The 17,530-nt window shown below is 41.0% G+C and overlaps 2 protein-coding genes across 5 annotated transcripts; both read left to right on the top strand.

The window, feature by feature from the left end:
• Positions 1-1,325: 1,325 nt before the first annotated feature.
• myf6 (myogenic factor 6) lies at positions 1,326-8,934 on the top strand. Of its 3 annotated transcripts, none has more exons than XM_042404096.1 (4): positions 1,326-2,505; positions 7,396-7,860; positions 8,342-8,435; positions 8,527-8,934. In XM_042404096.1, exons 1-4 carry the CDS (start codon positions 2,476-2,478, stop codon positions 8,634-8,636), a joined length of 699 nt encoding a protein of 232 aa, XP_042260030.1. In that variant the 5' UTR covers positions 1,326-2,475; the 3' UTR covers positions 8,637-8,934. The 3 variants fall into 3 exon arrangements, with proteins under 3 accessions (XP_042260030.1, XP_042260029.1, XP_042260028.1); XM_042404095.1 differs by having other exon boundaries at positions 6,360-7,860; XM_042404094.1 differs by lacking the exon at positions 1,326-2,505 and having other exon boundaries at positions 5,006-7,860.
• Positions 8,935-9,000: 66 nt separating this feature from the next.
• Positions 9,001-16,224, top strand: myf5 (myogenic factor 5). 2 transcript variants are annotated; one of them, XM_042404093.1, is made up of 4 exons: positions 9,001-12,217; positions 13,584-13,978; positions 14,946-15,018; positions 15,300-16,224. In XM_042404093.1, the coding sequence occupies exons 1-4, from the start codon at positions 12,163-12,165 to the stop codon at positions 15,494-15,496; spliced, it is 720 nt and encodes a 239-aa protein (XP_042260027.1). In that variant the 5' UTR covers positions 9,001-12,162; the 3' UTR covers positions 15,497-16,224. The 2 variants fall into 2 exon arrangements, with proteins under 2 accessions (XP_042260027.1, XP_042260026.1); XM_042404092.1 differs by having other exon boundaries at positions 9,001-13,226; positions 13,550-13,978; positions 15,300-16,223.
• The last annotated feature ends 1,306 nt before the right edge of the window (positions 16,225-17,530 follow it).

The raw sequence follows: 17,530 nt of genomic DNA, 5'->3' as shown, positions 1-17,530 counted from the left end.
ACGTGCTAATTTTCATATCTATGACGTCATGACGTAATTACACACAAGATTTTTTAAAAATTAAAGAAATTAAGTTAAATGAAACTAAACTGACTGTAACTAGCTATTTCATTAGCTATTTTTCTCTTCAAAGGCGCTAAATCTAGAGACAAAGTCACTAAATTGGCAACACTGGGATCATGTCCCACTTTAATGTTGGGAATATTGAGATGTTGCCAAAGTTCTCCGTTTTGGCTGGACCGCAGCAGCAGGGCCAGCCCTATAAACGTGGAAGTCCATGACTGACTGGCTAGCTGCTTCCCCCGCTTCTACTTGCTCGATTTAGCCTAATGTTTAGTGCACAGACATGTCTGAAATAAGTTTGCTACCCAGACAACTCGTTTTTACACTTCTTGTTATGTATTGATTTAAGACATAACGTGCTAATTTGTACAAGACCAAGCTAGCTGTTCCCCCATTTCCAGTAGTTATGCTAAACTAAGCTAACGGTCTCATAACGGTATCAATCTTCTCTCAGTTTGCTGCCTAGACAACTTGTTTTCACACTTTTTGTTTTGTATTGATTTAACAAAAAAGACATAACGTGTTAATTTGTACAAGACCGGGCTAGCTGTTTTCCTATTTCCAGTTGTTATGCTACACTAAGCTAATGGTCTCATAATGGTATCAATCTTCTCTCAGTTTGCTGCCCAGACAACTTGTTTTTACACTTTTTGTTTTGTATTGATTCAACAAGACATAACATGTTAATTTGTACAAGACCAAGCTGGCTGTTCCCCCATTTCCAGTTGTTATGCTAAACTAAGCTAACGGTCTCATAGTGGTATCAATCGTCTCTCAGTTTGCTGCCCAGACAACTTGTTTTTACACTTTTTGTTTTGTATTGATTTAACAAAAAACACATAACGTGTTAAATTGTACAAGACCGGGCTAGCTGTTCTCCTATTTCCAGTTGTTATGCTACACTAAGCTAACAGTCTCATAATGGTATCAATCTTCTCTCAGTTTGTTGCCCAGACAACTTGTTTTTACACTTTTTGTTTTGTATTGGTTTAACAAACAAGACATAACATGTTAATTTGTACAAGACAAAGCTAGCTGTTTTCCCATTTCCAGTCGTTTTTGCTAAACTAAGCTAACGGTCTCATAGTGGTATCAATCTTCTCATCTAACTCTTGGTAAGAAAGAGAATAAAGTTTTCATTGTTTCGATGCAGTGTTCAAACACACAGAGCTGTTGACTCAAAGCCTCTTTGGATTCCAGGCAGATTTACGCTTCCCGCAGTCCATCCTGACTCCTCATCCTCCTTCCCTGAGAGGCCAGTTTGAGTTTCTACCCAGGCTATCCCATGATTCTCCTTGACAGCTGAAGCGTCAACCCCTTGACACTGACGGTGGATTTATGGTCCAGTTCAGGATGCACAGTGGTTCTGGGGAGAGAATACATGATCGGGGCACAGCAGGAACACGACACCATTCATCTTGAAAATGAGTACATTCAATGGCAGCCTGGTGATTGCGGCCAATAACAAGCTGAAGTCAAGATTACTTTTAATATATGTACTATTTATTTGTCGTTTTGAGAAACAGTTTATAAAATATGTATCATCATTGTTCATATGACTCATCGTTTGCATGAAAATGAGAAAGTTGCAGCGCTATGGTAAATATAGAATACAAAATCTATATTACATGACAAAACGCACAATACCTCAAAACAACTTAAAATTCAGACGCACACACACACATACACATTATCAGCATTGTACACATCATTTCTGCTGCATGGCAAGCTCACAAACAGCAAACCAATAATAAAAGCTATATTGTTTTCTACAAGTGACTGCCCCTGAGAATACCTCTCCTCTGAATAACAAAACATAGGAAATCTCATGCATTTGCAATATTTTATGTAATACACATATCTTGGAAATTATAGTTTACTATTACAACTGACAACAGATTTCAAGCATTTTACTCAAGTACATTCAGCGTTTTTGTTTCTATGCGCATGATTGATTATACATCACTAATGCTACATAAATGACGGCCTCTGGTGTATCACCACCGTGAGCCTTTTTCTGAAAATCAAAGAATACATCCATATTCAGTCCTTTGGAAATAAAAATACAATGGCCCCCGTCTCTTTCGTAACTTGCTGTTGCAAATTAGTAATATTTAAACATAACTATTAAGAGACAGGTTGCATGCTGGCACACACGACTTACTGGCACACCTAAAGGGAACGAGCCCTTGTTAATGTTATTAGTTACACCTGTGCTTTTCCTGCTATTATCAGTCAGAACGTTTGCAGTGAAATTGGCCTATATCGAGCAGACTGACTGACGAGAGTCTCAGTGATAAAAGTACTTGCTGGACAATAGGCCTTTTTACTGTGACTTGCACAGGTGGAACAAATATCGTTAATTAGGGCTCTGCTCAGGCAGCGTTCAGACTGACATTAACTCTGCATGAAATGATGCAGCTCTCTCATTCATTTGAACTAGTAAGTATTTCGATTTGATATTGCAATTGGGCATAGCATTTTTGAGGTGCTGGGGGGTGCTTGAAAACAAAAGTTTGCACAAGCATCAGAAGTGGCGAAATTTGATATCTGACTAGGAGACCTCCAAAAAATACTTATATATCAAAAAGAAAACAGAATTAGTTTCAAAAGGTCTGGGGACCATTTATTACCTCTGTGAAGTGCATGAACCTGATAGATGATCAAGAGGAAGACTGAATGGTCCTTGATGTCAACCTTGAAGAATGCTTTGAGTAGCTCTTGTGACAGTAATTGAGTGCAATTAATCAAGGAGATTGTCTATTTAAAAGCTTTACTGTTTTATACCTATGTGTTCACCTAAGGCAACAAACATTGAATATATTATTTAAAAAAGAATTTAGGATTGAGCTGTTGTATTCGAATGCAGTAGATTGTATTATGTATCATATGTATTGTTTTACAGTATGATCAGTTTACCTGCAGCCTCCTTCTGTGAGTAAACTGATCATAAGGAAGAAGGCCTTTGGGGTGTTTCTTCTCTCTCTCCTTTTCCTCCTCTTTCCCGTCCTTTCTGGGCCTGCTTTTACTCCTTTCTCATTTTTGCCTTCTGCTTGTCCAGCCAGCTCCTGAAAAGACAGCAACAGTATATAATTCAGTATTTTCTGTGTCCAAAGGTTAAATCTGAAACAAAGTGTTAGAATCCAACAGTTTATTATTCAAATCAAAATGACCAGCTCATGGGACGTACCTGAAGTTCAGTATTTTGTTGAGTCAGGAGCTTGATCTCCTCCTCCATTCGGCTTGCTTTATGGCACCATTCACCTTCCATTTGTTGGTGTTTTTTCTGCAGCTCCTGCACTTTCTCCGAGCTTGGCTGGTTTTCTGCCACCTCCATTGTGAGTCGATCTTCCGGAGCATTATATTTTATACTCCACTCTGTCTTACTCTTCTTGATGGCCGGTCTCTTCTGGCTCAGTTTCACCATACTCTCAAAAAAAGCCTCCTTATTGTCACCGGTTGTGGCCTTTTCAAGGGTGACCTGGCACACCTTTCTCTCCAAGTCCTCCTGCAGAGTTTTTGGCAGAGTGACGACCTCCACCTGTCAAACAAACCGGCTTTCCCACTCTGCATTCAACTCAGTTACTGTCTGGTCAAAGGAACATTTCAGCTCTGTGTTTTTCTTCTCACAGGCATCTGAGATTTTGTTATTTTCCTTCTTACAGAATGCGGTCAATGCTTTATGACCCTCATGATTTCTTGTTTCTGGAGATGCAGAGGTTTCTTCATGGAGTGGACTTCCTCCTGCTTTTGTACATCTTCCTGCGATGATTGTCAAACTGCTTTTGACTGTCATTTGCGGCCTTCACCATGCCCTTCGTGTCTTTTCTTTTCTGCAAAATGTCTTTGTCATCAAGCAGTTTTTGATATTTCTGCTCCCAGCTAAGCTCTCTACTGGCCATCTGCTCCTTCAGAGCAGTAATTTCTGCTGCCAGCTGCTGGTTTTCCGCTTTGGAGTCCAGCAGGGCTCGTCACAGGGCCTGCAGGACTTTCCTGGGAGTGTGCAGGTACTCCCACACCATTTTCAGCTGGGCTGTCATGGTCTGGATCATGTTTTTGGGCAGAGTCCTCGTGCTGCACTTGTCCAAGTGTCTGAAAGACAGAAATGTACATGCAGGTAAAAATACTGTCCCATCCTAACTTTGGATACACAGAAAAAGACAGGAGGTTTTTCATCTTTATACTTATTTATATAGTTGAATGTGAGAAACGACTATACATTTGTTGCCACACAAACCCTGAATATATAATAATCTTTATTCTGAGCAGCTCCGCCTGAACGCCAGTTTCGGTGGAGCAGGTTCAGTTTCAGCAGACAGACAGGACAGACAGTTTTGGCAGAGCTCCGCTTACACCGCAATTTCACGTTTTTAAACGAGATTTTACAAGCTGATAACTGCAGGAACAGACAGCCGGAGAGTTGCAGGGCGAGATACGAGGAGGGTTTCTGCTGATTTTGTGGCTGCCAGCAGCTTTTCCTCCTGCAGATAGTCACAGATGGAGAGGTTCTCACAGGGTCCACTGCGCCATATTGTGACCTCCCTCATCCTCTTTATCATTCTGAGCATTCTGAACATAAATACAGCATTCATGTTACAAAGTAATTCACCAGGAATGTGTGCATGTACGTAGCACCTTGCTGTATGATGTTGCACTGCAGCAAAAGTTGAACCAAGTTCAACTTTTTTGCCGGACAAGCCTAAGTTGTTCTTCCAGACCTGTCTGTCTGTCTGTCTGTCTGTCTTTATGTCTGTATGTATGTAAGTTTTTCCTTCGTATTTCTCTAGAACCGCTCATCCAAACAACTTCACACATCCACATTGCACTTCCTCGTTTCCCCAGCAATCCATCCGCCAGGTATGAAGTAGATCGCATGAATGGTTCTAGAAATATGCACAGGACAAACTTACATACATACATACATACATACAGACAGACAGACAGACAGACAGACAGAGATTCCTTGCTATATATAGAGAGATATAGAGAGATGCATCAAGGTCTGGAAAAACAACTTGGGATTGTCTGGCAAAAAAGTTAAATATTAACACATTATTCCAAGCCCTGTAGTCAGCATTAGCTGTCAATTATATTGTATCAATTGTCCTGAGAGTTACGATATGTCTGAATTACAACCAGGAAGCTCTTATGAATGGCTTTTCCCACTCTGTGGTCTGTAAAATACAGTATTAATACGCATAACTGACACATTATAGTCAAGTATACATCAGTCAGAGGACTTAGGGACACCATGTTGACTGGTAGTAGTATTTCAGACACCCTGACAAATGAAAAAAGTCCCCATGACCCTCTGCCTTTCACAACAACGTAACAGTAGACGGGAGTGGAAGGGGGAGAGACATCCATAGGGTAAAAGTAAAACCCCACTACAACTGATTGTGCAAGAGCATGCTGCTGTACTACACACCACACACAACCTCAGCTTCGAGTGTCTCTCTCCCCCCCAAGTCGCTTTTAAACCTGATAAATTCAAAAACGTCCTTCATGTTCATCCATCCGTACATAACCTGACAGCTATTAGTTTATGAATTGTTAATATATGAAGGCGTGTTTGCCTTTCTTTGTCTAAAGCGGCTGCTTGACAAGTCCATCTCGTTTCATTTCATAACACAAGGTCATGTAGACATACAAAAATAGGAATCCCTCACATTCCCTCATGTGAACCTTCCAATTGTAGACCTTTCAGGTTGCAGGAAAAATGCAGCAGCCTATATATCACCTCTTCACAGGCTTTTATCTCTTTTATGAATCTGAGATGAATGAGGAACGTCGCTATTTATACCATCCTATGCATGCATTTCTCAAAGCTGTTTTGACTCTGCACATTCCAGTCTATTTATGTTGGGATTTTTCTACAAGTTACAATTGGCCGCAACATTCCCGCCAGCTAAAACAGGCACGCTTCTGATGTGCGTATAGCTTCTCTATATGAAGCTATTATACCCTCAATAGGCATGATTGTTTACCATAATCAGCGCGTTAGGCGATATTTTCAATCTAACCAACTAGTGTTGACTCTCCTTGAAATTAAGTGTAAAAGCACTGTCCACAGTTTTCTTTGGAAGTATTTTAATTTTATAGTTTGGGTGAACTGACTCTTTGAGATATATACCTCTATTTAATGAGGCATACTTCATAAAATGTTTAAAAGGCATAACTAATGTTTTATAAGCCATCAATAAGGGTAACTTTGGGGTTGCTCGGTTGTAAAAATATCCATTTGGCTGCTACATATCCGCTCTCCTCCTTCAGCATAACTTGCTTTGTCTTTTTAGGTAATGGACACTTTCACCTCCTACCCTATGGAAAGCAGCTTTAGGGCATCTGAGCCAAAACACATTTATTAAGAACTTAATGACATTTGTAACCGCAGCCATGATGGCTTATCAGAAATGGAGGAAGCCGCAGACCTTTCTTATGAAATAAGGAACCCTTAATTAATGACTCAGTAACATAAGTTTGATCTTTATGTTCCCAACTGAGGTATGGGATCTGGAAATTGGATTATCGGATAATCTGGACAATGCATGGTCACTGAGAAAATGTGTTATAGGTAGCTTTGATATTGTGTTTCTATTCTGTGTCTGTGTAACACATGTTTTACTTTCTTTTCCTTGGTTTAGGAACCACGTACAGTTTACAGCAAGGATTTGGTTTTCCTTGGAACATGAAAGTCAAATGTTGGAAATGCTGAAAAGAATTTAATCTCAAAGCAAGTAATAGTGTGGGAGGTTATACACCAGTCAATGGGATTTTTCACAACCGAATGGATGTTCTTTCAAATGGTTTACTATACTCATCTTAAAAACCATTAATAGAGTTTGTGTTATCATTCATTTCAAAGTCATACCACCTTATAAAGTAAGTCTTGTTCAACAGAGGTACCTCTCCTTATTCATTTCTACCCTGTTATCTGTGGAATATCAGTGTCATGTCTTTCACTCTCTCAGCTGCAGCGCTGGGAAATATCAGTGCTTCCATATTGTCCGGATTCAGACATTTAAAGCACCTGTCATAAAAACCTGAGGTGACATTTCAATAACTTCTGAAGGCCTTAATTTATATTATTTCCTACACAAAGTCACTAGGTTGTAAAGACCCATTGAAAAAAAAAAGATGCTTGATGCAGCGTGACAGCCAAAGAGTTGGATAGAGTTTCACATTCTATATATAAGCCTGGTGACTTGTGTCCCTGCTGCGCTATTTAAATGCCAGAGTCCCACTTGTCAAAACAGAGGCGAGGGGCGCAACAATATGATGGACCTTTTTGAGACCAACACTTATCTTTTCAATGATTTGCGTTATTTGGAGGAAGGGGATCATGGACCACTACAGCACTTGGACATGGCGGGGGTGTCTCCTCTGTACAACGGCAATGACAGCCCGCTGTCACCGGGCCAGGATAATGTTCCGTCCGAGACCGGAGAGGAGAGCAGCGGGGAGGAGCACGTCCTTGCGCCCCCGGGTCTCCGGGCGCACTGCGAAGGCCAGTGCCTCATGTGGGCCTGTAAGATCTGCAAGAGAAAGTCTGCGCCGACTGACAGGCGCAAGGCTGCCACACTCAGGGAGAGGAGGAGGCTCAAGAAGATCAACGAGGCCTTCGACGCGCTGAAGAGGAAGACCGTGGCCAACCCCAACCAGAGGCTACCCAAGGTGGAGATTTTACGCAGCGCCATAAGCTACATTGAGAGACTACAGGACCTGCTGCAAACGCTGGACGAGCAGGAGAAAACGCCAAACGGATCATCCTACAACATTAACGTCAAAGAACACAGTGTAAGCTGCTACTGGATAGCCTCCAACCCCACACAAAGAAATCCTCACACTATCCTCATGATATCCATTAAAAGTCTTTCAGTGTGCTGAGATGACTTAATAATAGCAACACGATGATTTTATGATCTGTTTTCTCCCCCACTATCAATAATATCCCCATAATAGATCATTTATGGACTTATAATGTATGATACTAATAATAAGATTATGGTTATGGTTATTATGTGTTTACTGTCTGTTTATCTATCAGCATTACTGTGATATTTCTATTCCATTGGGGACTTACAGTATGATAATGATGCCACTAATGAAACATAGGTTTTTCTATTAATATTTCCTGTAATGTTAATCTTTGTTGGGGTTTTTTGTCATTTATGTCTGTCAAAAATAGCAGGCCTGTTGTGGTATTAGCCTACAAGTGTTCTTCAGTAACTGACACAAACATGTACATATGATACACATGTGATGTGTGTTTCTACAGGTGTCCAGTCATGAGTACCTTTGGAAAAAGTCCTCAGAGACCTGGTCGACCTCTGCTGACCATTCCACTGCAGCGATGATAAACCAGAGAGAAGGTAAACACGTCCAACTTGACAATACAATGAAGAAAAATACAAATCACCGCCAAGAATCAAGCGTAATTAGTCGATTTCTTTTTGTGTCCAGGAACCAGTGAGTCCTCCGCGTCCTCCAGCCTCCTTCGTCTGTCCTCCATCGTGGACAGCATCACCAACGACGAGAAAATCAGCTTCAGCGAGGTCGCCTCAGAGAATTGAAATACGAGCGACGACCTTAAATAGATAGCTATGTATTTCAAATTTCCATTGTTTATCTCTAAATTATTTCCACTGTATTCAGCCGGCATGGCTTCAGTTTGTTTTGTTGTACAGCAGGAGCAACCGCTGCTCTTTTGCAGATAAAAAATGTGTATATATTTTATAATAATGTGATGTGTAGATTTATTTATTTTGTATTCAGAAGAAGACAAGCTGTCTAAGAAAGCTGATATTGTATTTAAATATTTGTACATAACTGACAAAAAAAAATAAATTGCTACTTTTGCAGTACTCTAAAGCACTGTATTCCTCACTGTTCATTGGCGTGACAGAAGCAAAACCTCTATCATCTTTAGAGAAATTAGATATAATCTATACATTTATATTATAAAAATTTACTTCTCAAAGGGTGGTTAAAACCTTTTCTGTACTTTTTAGGTCACTTTATTCCTCACTGTATCCCTGCATTTATGTAAAAAGGGGGATGAAAAAAAAAGCACCACTACCAATTCAAGATCTACCAGTTCCCCCAGCATTCACGGCTATTAGTAGTCCATAAAATCTGTCTAAACTGCCCTGGAATGGTTTGCTGCCGGGCTGCTTCTCTTTGTTACAACTGGCATCCAGCAAAGGCCTGATCCCACAACAGTAACTCGAGTCCCCTCCAAACACAGCGTGCCTCTCCGCTCCTCTCCTATCATGTGTTGGGGACTTGGAAACTTGGGCAGCAGACACGGAGTGCAAAGCCCAGCGGGATGATGAAGTTATCTGAGCCATTAAGTCTTAATTCATCATAACTTGCTTTGTCATCGGATGGCGAAGAGTTTACATGCGAGCTATTATAATGTGTGACATGATGCCATCAGCATGGAAATCCATTGAGTCTTGTTTATCATGTATTGACATGAAATGGGGGCGTTTGTTGATGATGTCAGGGCACGCTGCCGGATGAGCGGCCTCCTGGTCCGCCTCAGATCTCTGTGGACGGCATAAAGTCCTGGTTGACCTGTGGGACACTGACTCATCTCTCAGGCCTGCAGGCATGCGCATGCAACCGTGCAAAGTGTTACACGTGTGTCAGGTTTATCGGAAGCTAAAGACCTCAGTGTGACATCCAGCAAGGGGAAAACAAAGATATTTCAAAGACTCGAGGGAAATGCATTAATAGCTTTAACATTGGCAGAAATGAAAGCACATTTTCTCCTGTAATGTACTTAAATGCAATTTTGAGGCAGATAGTAAAGTGTTTACTACTTATATTACCTTTACTTTCCTCCAAAACCTTTGGAGATAGTAGATGATTTGGAGATGATTCTTGTGAAAGAATCACAAGGAGAGTTAGAGCCATACTTCAAGGTCATGAAGGTCATCCACTGTTTAATGTTTTTAGAGTCTTCAGTAAAAAAGTGTGTCGAGTGACCGGTTATGGATGCGAAGGTGCTCCACAAAACCCACAGCTGTGAAACTTTTTAATGACATGTGATACTTGCTTGTTTCCTAAGACAGGGGTTGTGAACTTTGACATGATTTGTAAGGTTTTGTTTCATATGTATTGTTCTTTTAATTCTTATTTTTTTTAGTTATTGCTGGTTTTTATTGGTCCTTATGATTGGCCTTTTGGCCTGTTGTGGCAGCATGTTTTTCATATGTTGTCATGCTTTGACCTGCCTGACTTTTGTTATTTGTCACTGTGGATGGGCGACCAAACTAGTTTCCCCTTCTGGGTATCAACAAAGTTATCTAGTGTAATCTTGTACTAGTAGTCCATTACATTTAAAAAGGAAGTATTGGAAATATTTTTACTCTATCTCATGTGTTTGACAGTTACAAGTTACTTTTAAACTACCACAGTATATACTGTCAAGTAGTTTAAATAGCTCAAATTAGCAACTCTTTGATCAACTACAACATTAAATTGCTGCTGAAGCGATAATGCATCACTGATATTAATCCAAAAATAGAAATTATGCTACAACATTACAAAGGGGACTTACAGAAAACACCTCTGTCCTTTTGAGTCACTTTTTCAATGAGGGACTTTTTTATAATTGAGTATTTTTACATTATCGTATTTGTGCTTTTATTTAAGTATGATCTACATACTTCTTCCACCACTGAGATTTAGTGTAACTACAAACTGATAAATTTAACAGTAATCCGGGGCTCTTATATGTATTGTTTCAACAGATCTATACGTTTCTTAAATATCCTGTTTTCTGTAGAAACCAGACAGAAACCTGATAGCCCCAAACAGTAATGTGACTTTAATGGGCTCCTGCTCTCTCCCTCACTCTGATAGCAGTGTTACTTCATCACATTTTGCAGCTCCATGGGTATCTGCTAATCCGGTGCCTCTGTTTGGTGATGACTGTATTTTAGCAGACTTGTAGACCTAATATCCACAATTATAATTTGTGCTTGAAAAAGAGACATTAGGCTCAACGCTAGTACTTATTAGAGTCTAAAATCTTTGCCAAACTGAATATAAACCTGCATTTCAAGCTGTTTGAAGAGTTCTCTTTGCTCTAGAAGCTCAATATCCAGCTGTGTTTTGTACCCTACTGTCTTATTTATATGTTTGCTCCATCAGACAGCAAGGATTCACTCCCCACAAAGACAGCTGACATCCTCTTGAAGCCCCGACTATCTCTTGTCTGCCTTTACTGGGATTTTGGTGTTACTTATAATACCATATTTCTCATTTGGATGTGAAGACAGTGTTTTAAAAGTCAAAACTGATGAAAGGCGAGCTGTTGCGGACGGAGGGGAATAAGCCCGGAGGCTGAATGCCTTGATTCATCCAGACGTCCCTTGAATATCCTGCTAGGAAAAGGATTCACTGAAACGGAGCTGGCACCTTTTTCTGCTCACTACTGAACAAATGCTGTTGCCACTCAAAATGTGTTTTTGTTGAACTAATTCTTGTGGGTAATGTAGAATGGGCTTGGATTTTCTCTGCGTGGAATAGTGGACTTCATACATGTCTGATTTTCTTTGTTTTACCAACCTGTGATTAAATATGTAATCTTTAGGTTTTTTTTTCTCAGTTAATTGTGCAAAATGCCAAAATATAAAAGTTGAACTAACTGTGGTCAAAGGGATTTTGGAAGGAACATATTCTGCAGTACTGTCAGTGATAAATTGTCTCTGTCAGAGGGCTTGTGTTGCACCAAACAAGCAGCATACTGAGTCAAAGCATGAGGCAGTTTAGAAGAAATAAGGTTTTCAGGCGTGAGGGAGATGGACATAAAAGATCACCTCCTGCCCTTCACTTAACTCTGCCTCTGACCCTTGAGAACAACAAAAAAGCAAACCCACAGAGTTCCCAAGAGACCAGCAGATCACAGTGCGCCAATGTCTGCGCCAATATAAACCGCCGCGTATTTCTAATAACACCATGTGCTGCGCCAATCTAACTCTCAGCCTCAATTAGCTATCGGTGAGTGGCAGGTTTTCTCATTGTCGACGTTGTTCTCAGTCTAAACAGCCTTTGATCTTCTCAGCAGCTACAAGCAAAGCCGAGGCGATGTCTTCTTCAGCTGTGCGTAATCCAAACTCCGAAGGCAATTCAGAGGCAGCAGGTAGCTAGTGGTGTTTTCTTAGGTGCGCACAGTTCCCAGAGATGGGGGCTCGCCAAACGTTTTGACACATTGTGAGAAATATCCGCATTGTATCCTTGTAAGCTGTCAACAACATAATTACCCAAACCAGCCAGGGTCGAACAGCAAAAGCCCTATTTAGTCTGACAATCTCTGTCTGCTGGAAGGGAAGATTTCTGCTATTATAAGAGATCATTTCACTTCTTTCTAGTGCGGTTTAAAACGTCGCTGTCTTTATCTGTAAAAAATGATCCAGTTCATTTGTTTTCACTTGTAGAAAAAAAAGGGAACAAATAAGAAACATGTTGAGATTTTTTGCAGTACAAACAACCTTGCATTCCACCCTCAGACCTCCACACTGCTGCACCATAATGGCCATCTGTTGTGTGCTGGATTGAAGTACTTGCCTCGTGTCAATAACTTTTAATGGTTAAAATTTGGTCCTCCGAGGCAAAATGGTGCAGGGAATTGCGCAGTGGTGTCAATTGTGTAATTACTGTTTTAATGAGCTCAGGCAAACAGGGATCACCTCATTCACAGCACCTTCAGTGATGAGCTGGAGGTGTTTAGAGGGGGATTACCGCTGCAATGTGAATTCACAGGGCTTGAAATGTTACACCTTTCTTTGCAGCTGGGCTGCATCTGCAACGCTGTTGTCTCCACCGTAAAAATTGGCCGGCATACTCCTACGAGTGGTCACCCTCTTTTTCTGCACAGTTTGACTAAACAAAACACACTCTCTTTAATATTTATGTCTTCATAGCTGAGTGTCACTTTCATTGTCAGCTTTGACACGATGCCTGCAGGCCAGTTACAGTTAAATCAAGAAAAATGAAGCACTTATGACTGTTTTAAAAACAAATCCATTTAGTGGTTAAAGCTGTAAATGTTTGCCCACTCTCCCGAAACATTCCCAAGCATTGTGTTCATCATGGCCTTGCAACAGAGTGGTTGTTGGAAGGAGAGAGTGGTGATGAGTGGGAAAACACCAGTAAGTGCAGATGTGGGAAACTCTGCAGGGTACTGGGGGGTGAGAGGCAGCGGGTTGGGATGGGGCAGGGAGGGAGCTGAACTAACCCCAGCTTGCCTTCTGGCTGGGCCAATGGGCCATGGTAATTAGATCTGGCCAATGTGGGCCCTAGGCTCTGGCCTGGGGGCATATAAGGGGGGCCCGGGGCAACAGACCCCTCATATCACTCAGAGGTTGCCTCTCTCACCCCACTCCTCTACCCTCCTTCCTTGCTTTGTGCCCATCTCCCCATCCATTCAGACTCCTTTCTTCAACAAACCATGGATGTCTTTTCACCATCCCAGGTCTACTACGACAGAGCATGTGCTTCATCTCCAGACAGCCTGGAGTTTGGCCCCGGAGTGGAGCTCGCCGGCTCGGATGAGGACGAGCATGTCAGGATCCCCGGAGCCCCTCACCAGCCGGGACACTGCCTCCAGTGGGCCTGCAAGGCCTGCAAGCGCAAGTCCAGCTTTGTGGACCGCAGACGGGCCGCCACTATGCGTGAGCGCCGGCGACTGAAGAAGGTCAACCACGCTTTTGAGGCTTTGCGGCGCTGCACCTCAGCCAACCCCAGCCAGCGCCTGCCCAAGGTGGAGATCCTTCGCAACGCCATCCAGTACATCGAGAGCCTGCAGGACCTGCTTCGAGAGCAGGTGGAAAACTACTACGGCCTACCTGGAGAGAGCAGCTCGGAACCCCCGAGCCCGTTGTCCAGCTGCTCTGATGGCATGGTAAGCCCTCTGATCCACATGTTCAGCCTCCTCATGCAAACATCTGGTTGTACAGTTTTCCAGCTCCTGGCTGTGCCTGTGAAACCAATAACTCATCACTCAAAGAAATGAGGACTCTACTGCATGCTAGACAGGACTTCATCTTGTAGAAACTTTACCTGAAAAGGCCTTTATTGTTCACCAATGTCTCTTCAAAGTCTAGAATTTAAGCCACCGTTGCCACGTCTCATTACCATGTTGGCTTTTTCCATTTCAAAACAGCCTGAATTTCCAATTTAGAAACCTATTAATCAAAAAAGCTTGTTTTGCCCCAAGTCTTCAATTACCATGCTTCTCCATGCATGTCATAGTTTTCCATAATTATTTAATACATTAAATTTATAGTGTTACACTCATTCTTGTCCTGTGTGTGTGTGGGTGATGCTTGTTATTAACAGTGATCTGAAGGTGACAGTATATCAGCTAATACAAAAGAACTTATAATTCTGGATGGAGTAATGGCTTTCCCACCACCGGACACTTTATAGCCCTAATAAACCGAACTAAATCCACCTTACTGAAGTCTGGCAGGAAAAACTGGGCACTTTTCTGCATTCCATCCTGACTGCATGTTCTGCACCGCTGCCAGGATTTTCTGCAGCTTTACAAGGAGAAAGTGTCATCTTGCACAAACTGGTGTTGCTTCCACTGATACAATCGATTCGCCACGCTCAGAGCCGGGCAGACTGCCACTTTGGCTTTAAGGTGGATGTGAAATAAAGAACCCCATAACTTTGGAATTCAGGATTTATTAGCCTGTCTAGAATATCATGAAGGGCATTGGTTGTTTTTGCACTTTCTCCTGCCTCCTCCTATCCCATATATATTTATACAAACAAACACAAAACATTATTTCTGTCTGCAGTTTTTTTTTTTTTTTTTTGCAAAAAAAATTCAAGGGTAAATGTAATTTCTCGTTTCCTTCCAGGCTGACAGCAACAGTCCAGTGTGGCAACAGCTGAATGCAAACTACAGCAGCAGCTATTCATATGCGAAGAACGGTAAGATCTTTTTGACAGAAACACAAGCAGCCTGATATGAATATGACATGCACTCAAAATTCATGTTTCAAAATACAAAAAAAACCCATCCAAAATATAAAACAGCTATTTATGTTTCCATTAACGTAGACTCCATACTTTTTCAATGCATTTTTACACAAATTCACTGTTCCTTCCTCCACTTTTTTGTCTCAAAGTCAAACATATGAAGCATTGTATCAACTGAAATCAACACTTTATTGATGTTCTGACTCATCCCGACTCTCTCTCCCTCTTATCAGAGAGCTTGGGCAATAAAGCACCCGGAGCTTCCAGTCTGGAGTGTCTCTCCAGCATCGTGGACCGCCTGTCCTCAGTGGAGTCCAGCTGTGGACCGGTGGCTCTGAGAGACATGGCCACCTTCTCCCCCGGCAGCTCCGACTCGCAGCCATGCACACCGGAGAGCCCCGGATCCAGGCCCGTCTACCACGTCCTGTGAAGGAAATCTCGCTTCGACAAGGATATATCGCCACAAGCAAGGCGCCTTGCTTTACCAAACACCAGCTGCATTTGCATCAAGTAGCGATAAGAACTAGTTTTGTGCAAATCTGAAGGAGGAACTGTGCCAAGAAACAAGCAGCTTTTATATTGTACATTAGATTGTAAATATGTAATGTAAATTCCCATTTATTCTATACATGCTATTATACCCAATGAGACATATTTAATTATAACAGTTAATGTACTGTTGCTGACTTAATGTTGTTATTTCTTACTTTCCATGTTGTTATGACCATTAAATCTTTCACTGTTTTGTATAAAAGTTTGAGCATTTGTTTCTTTTGAAGCTCTTCTTCTTCTTCTTCTTCTTCTTCTCCTTCTTCTTCTGTTTATTCATGTCCATGTGTCCAGATACTCATTAATGAGCCCATCAATGTAGGTGCTAAAATGTGGAGGAAAAAAGGACTAAAACGGACACTAAAGGTGGTGTTCTTGGCTCTAATAAATGTGACTATGCTATAAACACGAATCTCAACAAAAACACCATCCGAAACAACAACACGACATGAAAAATTTGTGACTTTTATGAGGAAATAGAACAAAATCTATCCGGTAGAGCAAGGTTAACAGACAAAGTAACTCATTTATCTAACAGTGAGAGCAGTTGCCATCATTATAACACGGATTAGTCAAGAGTTTAGTGGCCTTGCAACTCTTTAAAGATAACACAAAGAAAATGCATGACCTTATTTTAACGGGACAAGGGCTAAATTAATCATTTCAGTCTGCAGATTCCTGTGCATTTGCATAAAAATGAATATGAGTCTAAAAAGTAAAAAATAAAAGGGTTATTATTTATGTGACAAAACTGTCTCGAGCAGGGATCATCCTGAACCGTCTAGACTGTCTCCAGCTAACAAGGTGTGGAGATCACATTAGAAACTGATAGAGGTCAGCTGATACCATTAATCATCTGATGCTGCTATAATCGCTCATGTAGCCTACTGCATGTGAGCCATTACAGCGGTGTAAAAAGGGCATTTTGTCCCTGATAAATATCAATTTCTCTGCACCAGAGAAAGGAGTCAAACATGGTAAAAATCAGTGTCAGTAAAGTAACAAACACAAATGCGGCAGTGAGTTCAGAAATTTGGTAAACCTTTGATCGTGTTGGAGTCTCTCTTTGTACTTTTGATGTGCCTGGGAGTGTGTTTAGGGCAGCAGAGGCAGCAATGTGTGTGTGTGTGTGTGTGTGTGTGTGTGTGTAGCTGTTTGTTCTTTCCTACCAAATGTGAGTCATCATTAACACCCTTGATTATACCATCAACACCGGAGTTGAGAACAAATGGCCTCTAATTGTGCTCATTGTGTGACTAAGGGGAAGGGACGTGTGTCATACTGCATCATTTCTTTGATCAAAGCCAGTGTTCATGCTGTAAGTAATCAGTCCTTTTTTTAGTCATAGTTTAGGTACTGAACAGGAAGACATTCATAAATCCTAACACATACACTGAAAATACATTCTCTACTCCCTAAACCATATATCCTTTCCTTTAATATCTTCTTCTTCTTGCTCGAATGTGCTTTATCTTAGTTAAAGTGCAAATAAAGGAAAAGAAAATCTCTCCCCATTCAGTTTTTCTTTGTACGTATATGACTCATCTCATAAAATATATATTCACTATATCATCATTTTGCTCCATAGCCTTGAGCCTCGTGTTCCTCCTGCACTGTTGATGATAGTGAGAACTAAAGCTTTGTGGACTGTTACAATGGTCTGTAGCTGTGGAAGAAATATTCAGATCCTTACAGTGTATAAATATAACAATAATACTTACAATAAAGTATCAAAAGGAAAACTACTAATGTATGCAGGCACAATAAACTCTGTCAGTATGGTAATGTTATGCTATAACACTGTATTTTGTATTACTGATTCATTAACATACATACAACATTTTAATGCTAATCTATTTTTATTTTACATACTTTACTTTTATATACTGTTGGGCAATTTAAACTAGAAAATTGT

This window comes from Thunnus maccoyii, chromosome 23, assembly GCF_910596095.1.
Source record: "Thunnus maccoyii chromosome 23, fThuMac1.1, whole genome shotgun sequence".
Taxonomy (NCBI): domain Eukaryota; kingdom Metazoa; phylum Chordata; class Actinopteri; order Scombriformes; family Scombridae; genus Thunnus; species Thunnus maccoyii.
This window is presented reverse-complemented; position numbering and strand designations above follow the sequence as displayed.